The sequence below is a fragment of the Manis pentadactyla genome, chromosome 8, assembly GCF_030020395.1.
Source record: "Manis pentadactyla isolate mManPen7 chromosome 8, mManPen7.hap1, whole genome shotgun sequence".
NCBI lineage: Eukaryota > Metazoa > Chordata > Mammalia > Pholidota > Manidae > Manis > Manis pentadactyla.
This window is the reverse complement of record NC_080026.1, coordinates 111,590,943-111,607,179: the sequence shown is the minus strand read 5'-3', so window position 1 is coordinate 111,607,179 and position 16,237 is coordinate 111,590,943. Positions and strand designations below refer to the sequence as shown.

Here is a 16,237-nt window from a genome sequence, read left to right as displayed (position 1 = left end):
TCCCATAATCTTTACCCAGCATATTCACCTTTTTTTAAAAACAAGAAAATTTAATTTTTTTCTTTGGGTTTGTACAAGAAATTTACAGTGTGAAAAATATACAAGTGAAAACGAGACCATAAACCTGGATGTGGGGAGGGGCCACTTGGTCACAAACACAAATAAACAAGACACTTCTGAGTTCTTCCTTTGGTCTGACTACAGCCTCCACCCCAGGAGAGAGGCTGCAGAGCTGGAACTGGGGGATGAGACCCCAGTCCCAGCCTTGTCCCCCAACATGGGCAGGGGGTGGGGGCAGGCACATCTGGAGCAGCTGGTGCTGTCTGGCTCTCTCTGACTTCGGGGTAGGGAAGAATGTGATGAGGAAACCCCTTCCTCTTCCCAACCCCCTGGCTGGGCACACTGGGGAGTGTCTGGAGTGAGTGGGGTCAAACAGTGGCACTGGCAGCAGCTGGGGAGTGAAATGGGTCAAGTAAGAGCCTCTAGTTGACAGTGAACACGGGGCTTCAAAGAGTCTGATCTTGCAAATCTAAGTCATGGGGCAGTCTCAAGTTCTTGGCAGAGGCCCAGAGGCCTGGACCCCAGGAGCAGAGTAGCTCTGGGGCCCTCAGACTTTGGGGCCCTCAGTGGACCTGCCTCTTCAAGCTCCCTGAAGAGCTGGGATGCCAAGGGCCCTAGATCTCTGTGGCAGTGATCTCCTCCAGGCAGATGCAGGGGGCCGGCTCGGCCAGGCCCAGGTCGGCCAGCTCCCGGGCCTCCAGCTCCAGGCTGAGCTGCTGCAGCTCCTGTTCCAGCTGTCGGTTGCGCCGGTACATCTGGATGTAGTTGTGTTGCAGCTGCTTCTGGTAGCGGATCACCTGCTCCTTCTCTGCCTGCCAGGCTAGCCGCTCCCCCTCGAAGCTGTCCCGCTGCTCCTCGCCTCTCCGCTGCTCCCGCTGGAGTTCCACCCGCAACCTCTCCACTTGGGCCCGCAGGCTGCCCCCGACCCCAGCTGCTGCCCGCTGCACCTTGGCCTCATCACTCTCTGCCAGGAGGAATGGGTCAGCAGTGGCAGGTGGCACAGGGGGTTCCCGTAGGCCGGCTGCCTCGGTGTCCAACTGCCCAGCTTTCTCCCGTAGCCGCTCAGCTTCCTGGCAGTGCCGCTGCAGCTCTTGGGAACAGGCCTCCAGCTCCAGCTCCCGAGCTCGGGCAGCCTCCTGAAGGCCCCGCACCCGGCCCTCACTGACCCGCAGCGCTGCCCGGGCCTCCCGAAGTGCCACTCTCAGGGCTACCAGCTCACTGCCCTTCTGCACCAGCTCTGCCTGAGACTCCTTCAGTTGCTGCTTCAGCAGGGAGATTTCACCCGACTTCTGGCACACCTGGGGGATGAGATGGAGACAGGAAATGTGGTGAGAAGGGTTCTTCCAGGAGGTCTGGCCCTGACATCAGGCTGGGCATTCAGGGAGCAGTTTGATCATTATACCCATTTTACAGATGGAGACACCGAGGAAAGCCTAGTTACATGTCCAATGTCACACAGCTACTTAGTAGCTAAACTGGAATACAGACTCAGATCTTTGTCCTTCAAAGAAGGTGTCTTTAAACCACCATAGAGCATACCAGAGCCCTGGGGACTGGATAGTGGCAGGTTTTGCAAGAGTGGGAGCAACTGAGGGCAGTTCCCATGCCTCCAGTTGAGAGGTACTATAGTGTCTTAAAGACATAGAAATCAGAGCCAAACTGCCTGGGTTCCAATTCCAGCTATGCCACTGATAGTTGTGATTTTGGGCTCCAGCTTTCTGGACTTCAGATTCCTTATCTTGAAAATAGGGATATTATCAGTACCTACTCCACCGGATTGTTAGGAGAACTAGATGGCACACTCTTAAGGAACATGTTTAGAACAGTGCCTGGTGGGTAGCCAGTACTGTTCTCCTCATATGGGTAGGGAGACAGTGGATAACAATGCCACTGGCTACATGGGCACTACAGGCCTGACCAATGAGGACATCCAACCTGGAGGCACAGGGGACCCCCACCCAGTAAGGGAGACTGAAGGGGGTCCTTATTTTACAGAGGTGAGGATGGGGTGGTTCTCTGGGGTTGGCAGGTCGGGGGGGACGGGTGGCCAGGCCCCTTTCCTGGGCTGTTCCCCATACGACCCACCTCCCACTTGGTCTCCTCCAGCCGGGGCCCGAGTTCCCGCTGCTCCCGCTCAAAGGCAGCACAGCGTCGCTCCAGCTGCTCCCGTTCCTGCAGCAGCTGTGCAAAGTCATCCTGCAGCTGCCGCTTCTCCTGCTGCAGCTGAAACACCTGCAGCTGCAGCAGCTGCTGCGCCCGCTGTGCCCGGGCTGCCCCGTCTCCTCGCAGCACCTCCCGCTCCTGCTGCCAGGGCCGCTGCCGGTCCTCGTACACCTGCGGGTGAGAGGGCAGACCTGGGTCCTGACAGCCCCCCAAACCTCGACCTTCAGACGCCCCCAACTCCCCAGTCACCAACTGCTCTGGTGACCCACCAGCCAGGGCTCAGGGAGGGGAGATTCCACTCAACAGTGACAATATTGTGATTAACAATAGTAATGACTACTTATGATAATAGAAACAACAATAATAACAGCAGGCATTTATGTAGCACTTCCTAGGTTCCAAGCTTTATTCTAAGCACTTTACACCCTTTGCCTTATTTCATCCTCATGATAACACTATGAAGCCAGAAATACCATTTATAGATGAGGAAACTGAAGCTCAGTATGATTAAGTAACTTGCTTAGATCCAAAAGCCAGTACATGGCAGTGCTGGGTCTGAATCCTCACCACTCCACAGGTTAAGCTTGACAGCTAGGGTGGGGACAGGGTCACAACTGCAGCTGCCCAACACTTGCCCCCCAGCACAATCAGAAACGCTCTTTGGATTCCCAGAGCCTTTGGACGTCTTGCCATGCCACCCCCATTATCACTGCTGACCACACCTGGCACAGGGTCACCTCACTCTCGTCCAGACTGTCCCGCAGCTGCTGCAGCTCTGCCTCACGGTCGCGGAGCTTTCCTTCCAGGACACAGTGCAGCAGGGCTTCGTCGGAAGGTGGGGGCGGGGGCGGGGGCGGGGAGTGGTCCCCACAGGAGCTGCTGTCCGGGGAGGCCCGGGGACCGCTGCCCAAGAGCCCCCCAGCCATGCGGCCCCCCATGGAGCCTGTGCTCTTGCTGGAGGAAGATCGGCCACTGTCCGAGTGGGATGGCCCAGTGGGGGCCCCTCGGACTGGCCCAGGCAATGCCCCCCGCCCAGGGCCATGGGAAGGTAGGTGCCCGCCTGGGGAGCTGGTGGCTGGCTCAGCACCCCCGGTGCTATAAGTGGGCAGGCTGGATAGTGAGTTTCGGCCAGAGTCAGACAGCGTCCCCGATGGGCAGCCACTAGCCCAGCCACTCAGTGTCAGGGGTTTGTCGGCAGCCGAGGAGGAGGAAGAAGAGGAGGAGGAGGCAGGGCCCCCAAACAGCTGTGTTAAGCTGCCTTGGCTCCCAGCGAGTCCGGCGGCCCGAGGACCCGGGAAGCTAGGTAGGGATGGCGCCCCTCGAGGTTTGGGCAGCACTGGCTTGAAGGCTGTTGGACGGATCAGGATTTTCTCCATGTTCTGAAATGAGGTGCCATGTGACACTGGGGATGAGCTGCCCAATCTTCCAAAGCCCTTATCACACTCCCTGCCCTCCCCTCTGGGGCCCCCATGTCCCATACATTAATAATAATTGCTTCCACTGGCTGAGGACTTCCTGAATGTCAGCTTAATATCAAGAAATTTAAAAGTTTCATCTCTAACATTATAACAGCCATCTAAGCAAAAACAAAACGTTATCACTATTCCCATATTACAGATGAAGCAATAGAGGCTCAGTAAAGTCAAAAGCCTTGCTCAAAGTCAAACACATAGCTGTACAACAACAGTCATTTAAGCAGCTAACATTTATTGCATATATTATTATGTGCCAGGTACTAGGCTAAACACTTATGTTATTTAATTCTCACAATAATCCTATGACAGGTGACCTATTACCTCCATTTTACAGATACAGAAACTTTAGCTTAGAAAGGTTAAGCGACTTCTCTGAGGTCACACAGCCAGAATGAGGCAGAGCTGGGATTAGAACCCAGGTCTGGTGAATCTGGAGCCCACATTCTTTCCCCTAGTTAGGCCTCCAAATTCCAGCTTTTCCTGGGGGAGCCTGATTCCACCCAGGCCCCAAAGGGCTGGTTCTCACCTTCTCCAGCTTTCCAGAGACAGGGATGAGCTTGGGTGGGGGACCACGGAGATGGGCATTGCGTGCCCGCTGCTCTCGGGCATCCTCAATATCACTGCTTGGACTGGGGGGTGACTCTGTCCGGAAGTCCTCGTTGATGTATGTGAAGCTGGTGCCAGGGATGGCCTTCCTTGGGGGCACAGCTGGGCACAGCGGCTCCTGAGCCTCATAACCACCCCGCAGCAGTCCATCCTGCTGGCGGAAGAAGGTGGGCCCAGAGGGGCCATGGTGGCGGGGAGGAGCCGGCCCCCCAGGGCAGGGCCGGCCTGAGATGAGGCTGCTCACGCTACCCATGGCTGGAGCTTGTGGGGCAGTGGTGGCCTCAGGAGTGGGCTCCAGTGGCACCGGCAGAGTCTGCACAATGGCCATGGCAACAGAGGCTTAGGCCTGGCCAAGGGCCTCCAGGGGAACCTATGAACAGGGCAGTGGTGTCAGAGTCTCTCCACCTTGAGCCCCCTCCCTGTACGAGGCCCTGAATCCCTCTCCTGAGCCCTTGTCACAGGTCAGATAGTCCTCTGATACCAGTGACAAATCCTGCTGCCTGCCAAGTCTCCTCCAAGAACTGGCATGAGCCTCAGTTCTGAGCCCCAGGCCACTGCCCAACTCTGGTTTGGACAGGACTAAAGACTGCGTCTACCAAGCAGGGATGGTGAGGGGAAAGGAGGCTTGGTGGTTATGTAGGGCCCTTGGCAGCAGAGACCCAGGCTCCAGCTCAAACCTGCATACCCCATACAGGCCAGGACTTGGGAGCCCTCTCTACCAGCTACTAGCACAGGTCCCTGGTCTCCTGGGACAGGTAGCCTCATTAGAGGGCAGTTGGGCAGAGGCAACCTCAGGGACACAGTCAGCAACTCAGATAGTAATTAGGGAACAAAGAGCCATGACAAGCAGTGCCCAGTCTCCCTCAGCTAGGCCTCAGTTTCTCCCAGACAGAGAGGCGGCAAGGATAGAGCTGGCCAAACAAGAAACCCAGAGTTCTTAGGAGCCCACAGGTGCCCTCTGGGGTCTCCTGCCTCCAAGAGATGGATGAAAGTACATGCTTGTTTCCATGACAACTCCTAGCCTCACCACACCCAGTCGCTCAGGCCTCAAATGCCTGCACAGGCCCACTGCCAATCTCTGTGAAGCTGTCCAGCTAAACATTCCCCAGAGTAACCTCGAGATGAGGGTAGAAGCCCCACCCCCGACCTCTGGCAGCTACTCCAAGATCTCACTTCCCTAGAGCCCAGGGAAGAGGGCTCCACCTCTCTAGGCCTCGCTCCTTCCTGGAAGGGATATCAAGTCTCCATCCGGAACTCCCTCCCCAGTCCTGAGGCTGAAGACCAGGACTCAGGCATCTGCTGAAGTCATCATGCAGAGCGGGGGCCAAGAAGTGGACAGAGAATTGCATAGTAGCAGGAGTGTGTGCGTGTACTTATTTGTGTGTGTGAGACTGTGCAGGGGAGCATGAAAATGAGCACCGTGTGTGCATTTGAAAATGTCTGTGAAAACATCATGAATGAGGGCACTGTGAGTCTATTTATGTTTGGATAGATGTATCAGACATTCCATCTATACATGAGTACATGTGCAAATTTGTATGTGCACAGCTTACAAGAGTGTGTACATAGGGGGCTATTCTTAGAAAATATGTGAAGTTACAAATGCATGTGTAGTATGTGAATTTCTGGTGTATGAGTGTGACTATATGAGAGTGTATTTGGATAGATGTCCATTCATATATAGGAGTTTAGGTGTAAACTCACATGTACCTTACTTGAGTGTGTGTGAATGGGAAAGTGTGCACAGACATGGACAGGAGTGTGCATGTGAGCAGGAGCATGCACGAGAGTGGTTGGGAGCCTGGGTGGCACACAGAGCCAGCTGAGTGAGTAGGAACCTGGTTTTAGTCATTCATTCACTGGAGTGTAGGGAGAGGAGACACATTATCTGCCTAATCTACTCCTCTCCTTTCTTGCCTGTATTCCATTAAGCCCACCCACCACCTTCCCCATCAAGTCAAAGACCCTGAGAACCAGGAAGGTGTCCAGACTGCGGGAGAAGGAGCTGGGAGCTGGAAGCTGGGGGTGGGGATGAGCAGTGTCCATAGAGTAAGGGTGAGGGCTGAGGCCACCCTACAAGTGCCAGCCCTGAGCAAAGAGGATGGAACACTTCCTCGTCGGCCCTCTCCCAGACCACTGCTGGGCAGGACGAAAACAGTGGGGAAGGGGCTTCTTGGGGGCAGAAGGCAATGGCACCTCTGTCTGCATCTGCCCGCTTCAGTGAGCATGATAAGTGAAAACCGGGGGGAGGAGGAGACAGACTCAGAGAAAGGGACCCAAAAGACGAGAGACAAAGCCTCAGAGAGGCCCAGGATCAGACAAGGAGACAGACAGGCAGGCCCTGTGAGCCGGGGGCCCCCGAAACAGGAGAGGCATAACGCTGGGCCCTGAGAGCCAAGACACTCAGGGAGCCAGAGCCAGGAGTCTGGAAAGCCAGGCCCAGCCAGCCCGGCTCCCGCTCTTGGAGCCCAAGAGAGAAGGAGGGGCAAGTGGAGGCTCCATTTTGAGAAATGCGTTTGTGGCTGAGGGAAAGGGAGCCCCTGGCTCTCCGAGCACTCCTTGAGTAATCACTCCGACACCGCACACACTTAGTGGGCTAGGGGGAGCTGGCGGCTGGGTTCTGCCAGGGCCTGAGAAAGATCTGGCCAGATCGAAGCTCCCACAGACCTGCTTTTGAGGCTGAAGAGTTGGGGAAAGTCTCCCCCTCACCAAACTCCAGGGACCAGTCAAGCGGACCAAGTCTGGGATCACGAGTTCTCATTCCGCGCGACAGGGAGCCGGGAGCCCCCAACCCAGCCTCCAGACTCCAACTCCCCCCCACCTCCGGTTCCATTAAGTGGGGCGGCTGTGGAATGCCGCCTCCCACTGGACCTCCGCCGCGCAGAAGTTGGGGGCGCCCCCAGATCGCCTCCCAGCCCCGGCCCCCCCTCACCTCCGCCGCGTTGCTCCATGCTCAGCCCCGGGCCGCCCCCAGCACTCCACAGCGCGCCGCCCGGCTCCAGCCCGCGCGCGGCCACTCGAAGCAGCCAGCCCGACCCGGCCCCGCCTCCGCGGCGCCCCCAACCCGGGCCGGCCCCCGCCCGACCGAGTGGGCGGCGCCGTGCGGAGGAGGGGTCCGAGACGCGTCCCCGCCCCCGGGGCGCGGACACGCGCAAGCACCCCGCGTCACGCGTGTTTGGCGGGGCCCACGTAGGGGCTGGACAGCGGACTCAGGATCCCTCCCTCCGAAGCCCGGTGGCTGTGTCTGGGGACTCGGTCGGCTCAGGACCCGGCTGTGGCGGGTCACCCTCTACGCCTACCCGGGCCCCTGGACTAGCGGCAGCTGGTCATTGTTCACGCACAAAGGGCCAGGCGCCGCTGCGGCCGCCCTTCCCCCTTCACATCTCTAGTCGAAACCTTCCCCCAAGACACTCCGGCTCAGAGTCAGAGCGGGAGGCCGAGGGTCAGCTGTTGCCCACTATCCCTGGCTGCCGGGGCCCTTCGCCCCAGCTCAACACAGAGGCCAAGGCTGGGTTGGTGCCTGCCCCATCCCCCGTCAGTTGGAGGAGGTCTTAGGATTTGCGGAGGCGGTGCCACCTGGCGGCCTACTCGGAGAACGCACTCAGTCTCAGTCATCCTCCAATCTTGGGGGCCTCTACCCTACTCCCCACTCTCTACGTCTCTCCCACAAGCCCAGGCCGGCCCGGGGAGCGGCTCTGTGTAAGAATATAGTAATTTATCCTCCATTTGCCCCATGGCCCCAAGAACAGAAGCCAGTGAAAATTATGTTTGGGCTTGCGTGGGGCTTGGCTGGGTTTACCCCGCCTTATCTCTAAACATCCCTAAACATCCCGACCCTCCCCCAAAGCAACAGGCCTAGCGGATCTGCCATAATAAAAGGCACCACGCTGCTGCCCTCTCTGTCTCTCTGTCGCTCTCTGTCTGCCTGTCTCCCTGCTCTTTGTCTCTGTCTCTGTCCCCCTGCTCTCCCTGCTCTCTCTGTCCCACTGCTCTCTCTCCCCACCCCCCTCTGGGGCAGCCACTCTCTCTTTCAGATAATAAAGTCTCTTGCGTGGGCCCGTGTCTCCTGAGTCGTTCTGGGTCAGGAGGGTCGCGGCGAGATAGCCTTTCATTGGTGCCGTGACTCGGATGAGGCTCTCCCATTGACTTTGGTCTTCCTCCGGGAACCTGAGCTGCTCTGGAAACCCTCACTGTCCGATCCTCCTCCACGGGCTCACTGTCCACTTCCCCGGTCGCTTGTCTTCTCGCCCAACTCCGGCCTTCGATTTGGTGATTCTCCCCTTCATGGTCGACTTAAATGTCCCTTTGGAACCTGGGAAGTGACCGTTGAGTGTCTGGCACCCCCAAGGGCTCCTCTGGGACAGGGGCATCCCCAACCACGACTTTCAGAGTCACAGTTGATCCCCATAGTTGACCCTTCTCTGCCTCCCCATGGTGAGAATCTTCATCCACTGAGGCCCGGTCTCCCTTTATCTACGTATCTACTTGACTCGAAAACTCCTGGTACCAGGTACGGAGCCTCCCTGGCGTTTTCGCCTTGACCCCACAGTTAGAGGTGGTGACGACCCCCTAACTGTGCCTGGTCTTCTCTGCAACCTTCTCAATCGCTCAGGGACACCTCAGTGACTTCTGACCGGTCTCATTCTCACCATGGGATCTGGCCCCTCCGTTCCCGCAGATTCACCGCTAGGGTGCTTACTCAATGATCTAAAGCCCCTTCACCTCACTCCAGACCTCAAACCTTTTCTGCTTGTTCGCTACTGTAATGAGATCTGGCCACAATATCCCTTGGACAATCAGTCTAAATGGCCTCCAAATGGCTCTTCAGATCCTAAAATTCTCTGAGGCTTATACAACTTCTATGAGCGTACGGGCAAATGGAAAGAGATCCCATATATCCAGGCTTTCTCCTACCTCCGAACCAAGCTTTCTCTCTGTCTCCCCTGCAATCCTAAACACCTACTACTTACCTTAAAGTCCTCACCTCTAAGCTTTTTTCACGTTCCCAAATATCCTCAACTGCCTATAAAACTCCTAGACAATGCACCACCATGGGCTCTCTTGTCCCCTCCTGGCTCATGCCAGGAACTCTGTCTGTCCTCTCACTGTATCATTACATCTCAATCTGTATGTTTGTGTCTAAGTGTGTAAATGAAAGATATTTTTCTACCTCAGGATGGTATTAATAAAAATTTATTTAAAGACAAGCGCTTGTAAAAATTGGGCATTTTTTATGCTAATTTAAGTTGAACTGAATAGACATGTCCTTATGGTTATCAGCTGCCTAAGTTTACCTAAAGTCATTTAAGTTGATGGTATCTGTTAAATCTTTCAAAGAAAAATGCTTAAAGTGAAGTGTAGCTTTGTCAAATGTGAGTAACTATTTAAGCAAGTGCCTTAAAACTTTTAACAACTTCCCAAAATAAAATTCAAAAAGGTGCTTTTTACCTCTAGTTCACTCTGATATTTTCCAGAGGGCCCCTGGAACATGTCAGAGGAATTTTTTCTCATTGAGGAAAATATTTGGCTAATTTGGCTTATTTACCTGCTTAATTACCTGGAAGGCACTATTACAGAGAATGATGCTAAACTTTGTTACTGAATGTTTTGTGTTACAAAAATATCCAAATTTCCCTATGACAACTGTCTTACAGTAAGCTCTCATCAGATCTTTATAACCATTGTCATTCGTAAGTCTTTTGTCATCTATACTCAGTTTTATTACTCCTAAACTAGTAAAAACTAGATTTCAGCAGAACAGGTATTAGTTTTACAGGATTAAGTAAACTAAGGAAGATGATTTTGTGGCTTTTTGTTTCAAATGTTGATAAAGTGTTTTATACCTTTTCTCTTAAGCTGACAACAGTTTAGTAAATGACTGCCTTTATAAGCAGAATTGAAACTTTATCTTTCTCTCTACCTGATCCCTCCAGAATTTAAAAACTCTCAGTGACTATTTTTATATTTCAAGGCAGTATGTTTATTTGCACAAGTTCAATAAGAATCTGCTTTCCTTGTAAGAGGACTAATTAAAAACACTGGTTATATTACCAAGGCTTTGACTGGAACGTCATACCTGAGAGACACGTAACTATGAACAGACAGCTTTAAGGAACTAAGGTTGACTTTATAAAGCCAACAAAGCCCCTTAGAAGAACTAGCCTGGTACCTTGCTTACAGAGTTCCCAGCAGCCTTACCAGGTGAGTAAGGAAGGTCACTTCCTGGCAGGTGCAGGAACCTCAGGAAGAGAAGAATTCACCCAAATCTTCAGGTACTGCAGGCACAACCTGATGGCAATTCTGGCTTAGCCTTCTGGCCTCAAAAAGCCCTTAAAAGTTCAATCTGAAATTCTTTACAAAAAGTTCCAGCAAAGCACATTTAAAAGATCCCATGTAATCAATTATTCTTCTTGCTGCACTTATGCAAATAATCAAGCCAACTGTTAATTATTTTCTTAATCTGGCTACTTCTAATAAAAATGACGGTGAATTTAGAGAAAAGTATTGTTTCAATAATGCAGTCTTATCTATACTAAATCCTAATACTAGTCATTGAGATGTAAACTCGATCCAGAATTCTAGTTTCCCCATGATACCTAGCTATGATTCTCAATTACACTCTTAATATTTCTAGTTCTCATATTCAGCCATGCATTCTTAATCTCGTCAAGTTTGTCCTTCCAGAATGGAAAATCCAACTCCAGTTGCTACTTAACCTAATAACAATTTGTTCTATCTTGCCTAGAAGCCACAAAACTGCAAATAGTAATAGAAATGAAAACCAGAATAGAAGTGTCAACCTTCCAAGGCCCTCTCAACTGACCAGTGATGGAGACCTAGCTGCACCCTTTACTGCGCCCCCTTCTCAGCATGAAGCAGCCAGAGCGGTCTCGCCCCCTTTCCCTAGCAGCAGCTAGAGTCTCCATCTGTACAGGGGAGAATGAGACAGGGACCATAGGCTTAGAATAAGGTGAGAGCCTCTGAAGAAAGCAAGGCAGGATATTTGCAGTCAGAGCAATGTAACTACATGCTAGGAACCCCCCCTACTAAGAAGCCCCCCCACTAAAACAGTTGAACATTCGTCAGTGAGATCAGTTAATGTTCCCCAGATAAAGAAGAGTAGCACATGGTTTATTATGCTAATCATTTGTAATCGTGTATAAGATTACTTTAGCATACTAAAAGGCTAAAAGGCCCAAGCCTATGTGCTGTCTTCCCTCCTTCAGATCTGAGGAGGTAATTTTGCAAACTGAGCAACTAACTGCAGACCCAGCAGTAGACGGCATAGTAAAAGGCAGGATTCTTTAGCATATAGACAATACCTCAGCCCACCTTGGGAGCTGAGCACGCAGCCTTTTGATATGCTCCCAGACCAAGACGCCAGTATCCCAGAGAGAAATCAAGGCAGGAAATTCCTTATGTTAATTTTTAATATTCAGAGAACACTTAAGTCCTTCCCCAAGGCTTTAGAGACAGTTCCCACCTTTTTGGACAGGCTCTAACACAAGACCTCAAATCCCTTACTGTCTCGAGCTCCACCCTCCTTCAATATGTAGATGATCTCCCATGCAGTCCCTCCCTACAAATGTCTAAACAGGATACTATTCTCCTTTTAAACTTTCTCTCAGAACACAGCTATCGAGTTTCACCCTCCAAAGTTCAGCTGTCTGCCGCTCAGGTCACATACCTGGGAGTTCAGCTCTCCCCGCACTACAAGGCCATTAACATAGACAGGAAAAAACTTCTCCAAACCATGCCCATTCCAAACACCAAGCAACACCATCCCTAAACCCAAAATGGCAAGGACCATACACAGTAATCCTTTCCACGCCAACAGCAGTCAAACTCCAGGGTCTTCCCCATTGGATACACAACTCCCACCTTAAGCCGTTTGTCTCAGCTTATTCCCCTCCCAAGAAATCTCCCACAGGTTCCTACTCCACCCTGACGGAACCTCTTACTGTCCACATTTCCTGCTGCTCATCTCCACTTCCACTCATCACTGAAGAAGTTTCTGCCAGCACGGAGTCCTAAGACCTCCCTTACAACCGCCATGCATCGTGCTTCAGGATTGTTAACCCTGGTCTCAACACTTACTCTCTCACCAGACCTATCTTCCCAATGCCAGCCCTTTCTTCTCTTTCAGACTGTCCAAAAGATTGCACCATCAAGGATTCCCTTTGCCCTGCAGGTTGCTTTTCTGCCTACACATATGTCCCCCAAAATGCTATTAATTCAGCCACCCTATGTAAACATAGCAATCAGCCCAAATGCAAAAAATTTCTAACCAAACCTTTAACCAGCTTATATTACAGGATTACCAACCCCTCTCCAAAGATGATCATCCTTATTGAACCTGGAACATGCCATCACCACTGCAGACCAAGGGCTCATCTGAGGACTGCCCTCATCAATACAAAAATGAACTTCATCGCCCCGAATCAGCAGGAAGCAGTTACTGAAGACTAACCTTCACCCATTCCCAAATCCTCTACCACTTATAAAACAGAAAAGGGAGGGATGTAAGAATATAGTACTTTATCCTTCATTTGCCCCATGGTCCCAAACACAGAAGCCAGTGAGAATTATGTCTGGGCTTGCCTGGGGCTTGAGTGGGTTTACCCCGCCTTATCTCTAAACATCCCGACCCTCCCCCAAAGCAACAGGCCGAGCGGATCTGCCGCAATAAAAGGCAACGCGCTGCTGCCCTCTCTCTGTGTCGCTCTCTGTCTCTCTGCTGCCCTCTTTGTCTCTGTCTCTCTCTGTCTCTGTGTGTCTGCCTGTCTCGCTGCTCTCTTTGTCTCTGTCCCCCTGCTCTCCCTGCTCTCTCTCCCTCTCTCTGCTCTCTCTGTCCCGCTGCTCTCTCTCTCTCCCCACCCCCTCTGGGGCAGCCACTCTCTCTTTCAGATAATAAAGTCTCTTGCGTGGGCCCGTGTCTCCTGAGTCGTTCTGGGTAAGGAGGGTCCCGGCGAGATACCCTTTCACTCTGTGCTCCCCAACCTCCCCTCAGTCACTTGCTAAGAGAGAGGTCATTGCTAGGAGAGAGGCAGCCCCCTGGCCTCAGAACAGTGACTGGGGTGAGTCGGTCCAAACCTACCGCCCAGACACCAGCCACACCACCACATTCCACTCTTTGCAGATTCACAAATACTCCCACTCTCTCGCGAACAACACAATCTTGAACACCCACACGACCTTTCCCACATTCAGTCCTAAGCAGTAACAATCAGTCTCATCCATTACGTGGTTCCATGTTCCTTCTTTCCATAATTTTCAGGCCAACTCACACTAGACACTTGTGTCCCACACCTTGTGCACAGTCTTTGACAACTAGCAGTCCTTCATACCCAGTTACAATCTTAAGTACATCTAGGGTTCTAAGCATCGTTCACATATTGACAGTCATATTCACAGTCAGACAACTTCTTACACATACACGTATTTCACAAACACTCTACCACAGACTTTCCAGCAGGGGTCTCTGTTACCTAGGCAGGTCAGCTGATGCCTGCACCCCTGAACAAGGCCAGCCTCCCCCTGCCTCCCCCTACCTTCCCCCGCCCCCCTCCCTGGCCAAGGCCTGCCAGAGCTCCTCTGCCCCAGGAAGGAGCATCCTCCCCCCTCCCAGGCCACAGCCCTGGCCGGCTCTCAGCTCTATTTTTAGCTCTATGGAAAGGGTTGTTTTTCTTTCTTTTTCCCTGGAAAGGGAAACATAGCCCAGCCACTCTCAGGCTCACTCCAGCCCCTCATCCTCACAAGAACAGACTGAGCTCCTTTACCATGGAGACCCCCTCCTGGCCTTGCCCCGATCCCAGCCTCTAGGGGCACCAGGAGCCACCTCCCCGTTCTGGCAGCCTGCCCAGAAGCTCAGGCAGCAGCTGGGCCCAGCATGTGTGTAGGGGTGGGGGGGGTGAAGGATGGGGGATGGGGGCGGTGCGGGGAGCGAGGCCGGGGCGCTGCCCATTCCCTCATTCCCTGGGAGCTCATCGTGCCTTCTATAAGAGAGAGAAAGGCCTACTCCGGTTTTAAGAGGATGTTTATGTTCATGCATTCTCTGTGGAAGGGAGACCCCAACTCTTGCAAGAGTGGGCTTTCTGCTCCTACACTGCGAGGAGCTCCCAGTTCTGCAAGAAGGTTGGTAGTAAGAACAGGGCCCACAGGCGCTCAGGCAGCTGCAGGCTGGAGGTATGCGGCGGGGCCTGCTGTACACTTTTATCAAGAATAGCGCCCCCCTCCGATACCTTCAGAGGTGGGGGCACTATGAATGTGTTCGGGATAAGAAGGGGAGAAGCCCAGGTAACTCCACCCCAGCCCAACAATCTCCCGTCCTTCCGTGCTACTCCGACTCCAGGAGGCGTTCTGCTCCCATTTCTAGGGGAGGGCTTATCACCTCTTCGAGGCGGAGAACGGAACACAGCTTGGCCTGGGACCTTGCAAACTCGCCCTGGACCGGGGTGGGAGGTCCTTCTCCTGACGCCGGGAAGAGTGGAGCTCAGCCCACTTGTCGGCGAGGTGATCACGTGCTCGGCGCCTGTTTACGTCTTAATCTTCACCTGCGGGCGGCTGGGAAGCAGGAACCTCCGGAGACGTCCCACCCGGCCCGCCCCCGTCGGCGGTCACCTGGTAGCCCTTTTCTCCCACCTCCGTCAAGTACGCGACAGCAAAGCGCCATGCCCGCTGGGGGGTCCGCGCGGGCCAGTGGCGCTGCTCCTGGGGCTGTAAGGGTAACCACTGGGCGCGTCCTTTCCTGAGTGCACGTGTGTTCGTGTGTCCCATGTTCGTGTGTCCCAAGTCTGTGTGCACTCGTGTGTGCGCCTGTCGATGTGAGTTTCCGTCTCGGTTCCCTGTTCAGACCCCCGGCTTGCGCCCTTCAGAGTGGGAACCTCCCTCTTCACCCCAACCCGCAGCTTCCCCAGCCCGGGAAAGTTGGCTCCGGAGTGGGGATATGCGGGAGGCGGGAGTCCCTACACCTCCGCGGTCCCTGCACTCACCCCGCGCCACCTTCGCCTCGGCTCCAGCCCCTGTCTGGCTCCTGTTTCAGCGCGAGCACCTCTTCCCCTCAGGTCTGTCAGCTCCCAACCCGGCTCCAGGATCCGGACTCCGGGCGCCCGCCTGGCCGGGCCTGGCGTAGGGGGCGGGGCGACTGAGGCCGCGCCCCCGACTCGCAGGGGAGTGGTCTGCCCAGCACCCGCTCCACAGCCGACCCTGTGCCCAGCCCTGCCTTAGGTCGATCGTAGCCCAGGGCTGTCCCTCTGCTCTCCGACTTAACAGCTTACTGGATTTGGCTTTCGACCTGGAGAAGGGACCAGTGGCACGTGACAGGGAGCTAAGCTACCTGGCTGCCCTAACCAAGCTAGCTGTAAGGCTGTACTGCCACCTTTCCTTCTCCTCAGGGCGCCAAACCTGGTCCACTCTCAGCCCACTCCTCCCGACTCGGGGAAAACCCCAGGGAAGCAGACAAAGGCGGCTCGAGTTTCACCAAAACAGACTCCTCCTTTCCTCAAACACACCTTGAGTTGGGGGCTGCCCAAGCAGAACGAACCAGCACCTCCCCATGCCCTGTAGTAGGTGTCTACCCTGGGTGAGCAGGCCTGCCAGAACGTTCTGGCCCCCCACAACGCATGGCCAGGCTTCCCTTAGACTCATAAAGTTCCACCCACAAGCACAAACAGGAAGTTGGCCTGTATTGCCAGGAGGCACTTAGAGCTGCTTCCCTCCAGGGCACCCAAGGCAGCCTGTGAAAGGCACATAACTGTTAATGTCTTTAGGTATCTGGGCCATATTTGTAGCCTGAGTTACTTGAGCAGCTGGAGTCCAGTGAATTTAGTCCCTTCTCAATCCTATCCATAGTAAAGAAGCTGTGGGAGGACCAGAGCTGACCCCTCAGAACCAAGTATGACACTGAATCTGAAGACGGACGGGGCTGCGCATCC

At 53.8% G+C, this 16,237-nt stretch overlaps 1 protein-coding gene across 4 annotated transcripts; it reads right to left on the bottom strand.

Annotated features, from left to right (window-relative positions):
- Nucleotides 1–27: 27 nt before the first annotated feature.
- LZTS2 (leucine zipper tumor suppressor 2) lies at nt 28–15,430 on the bottom strand. 4 transcript variants are annotated; one of them, XM_036898738.2, is made up of 6 exons: nt 15,296–15,421; nt 14,946–15,119; nt 4,225–4,674; nt 2,946–3,602; nt 2,146–2,394; nt 28–1,358 (listed from the first exon to the last, which is right to left on the bottom strand). In XM_036898738.2, exons 3-6 carry the CDS (start codon nt 4,630–4,632, stop codon nt 675–677), a joined length of 1,998 nt encoding a protein of 665 aa, XP_036754633.2. In that variant the 5' UTR covers nt 4,633–4,674; nt 14,946–15,119; nt 15,296–15,421; the 3' UTR covers nt 28–674. The 4 variants fall into 4 exon arrangements, with proteins under 4 accessions (XP_036754633.2, XP_036754631.2, XP_036754634.2 ...); XM_036898736.2 differs by lacking the exon at nt 14,946–15,119 and having other exon boundaries at nt 15,296–15,430; XM_036898739.2 differs by lacking the exons at nt 14,946–15,119; nt 15,296–15,421 and adding an exon at nt 14,695–14,885.
- Nucleotides 15,431–16,237: the final 807 nt, after the last annotated feature.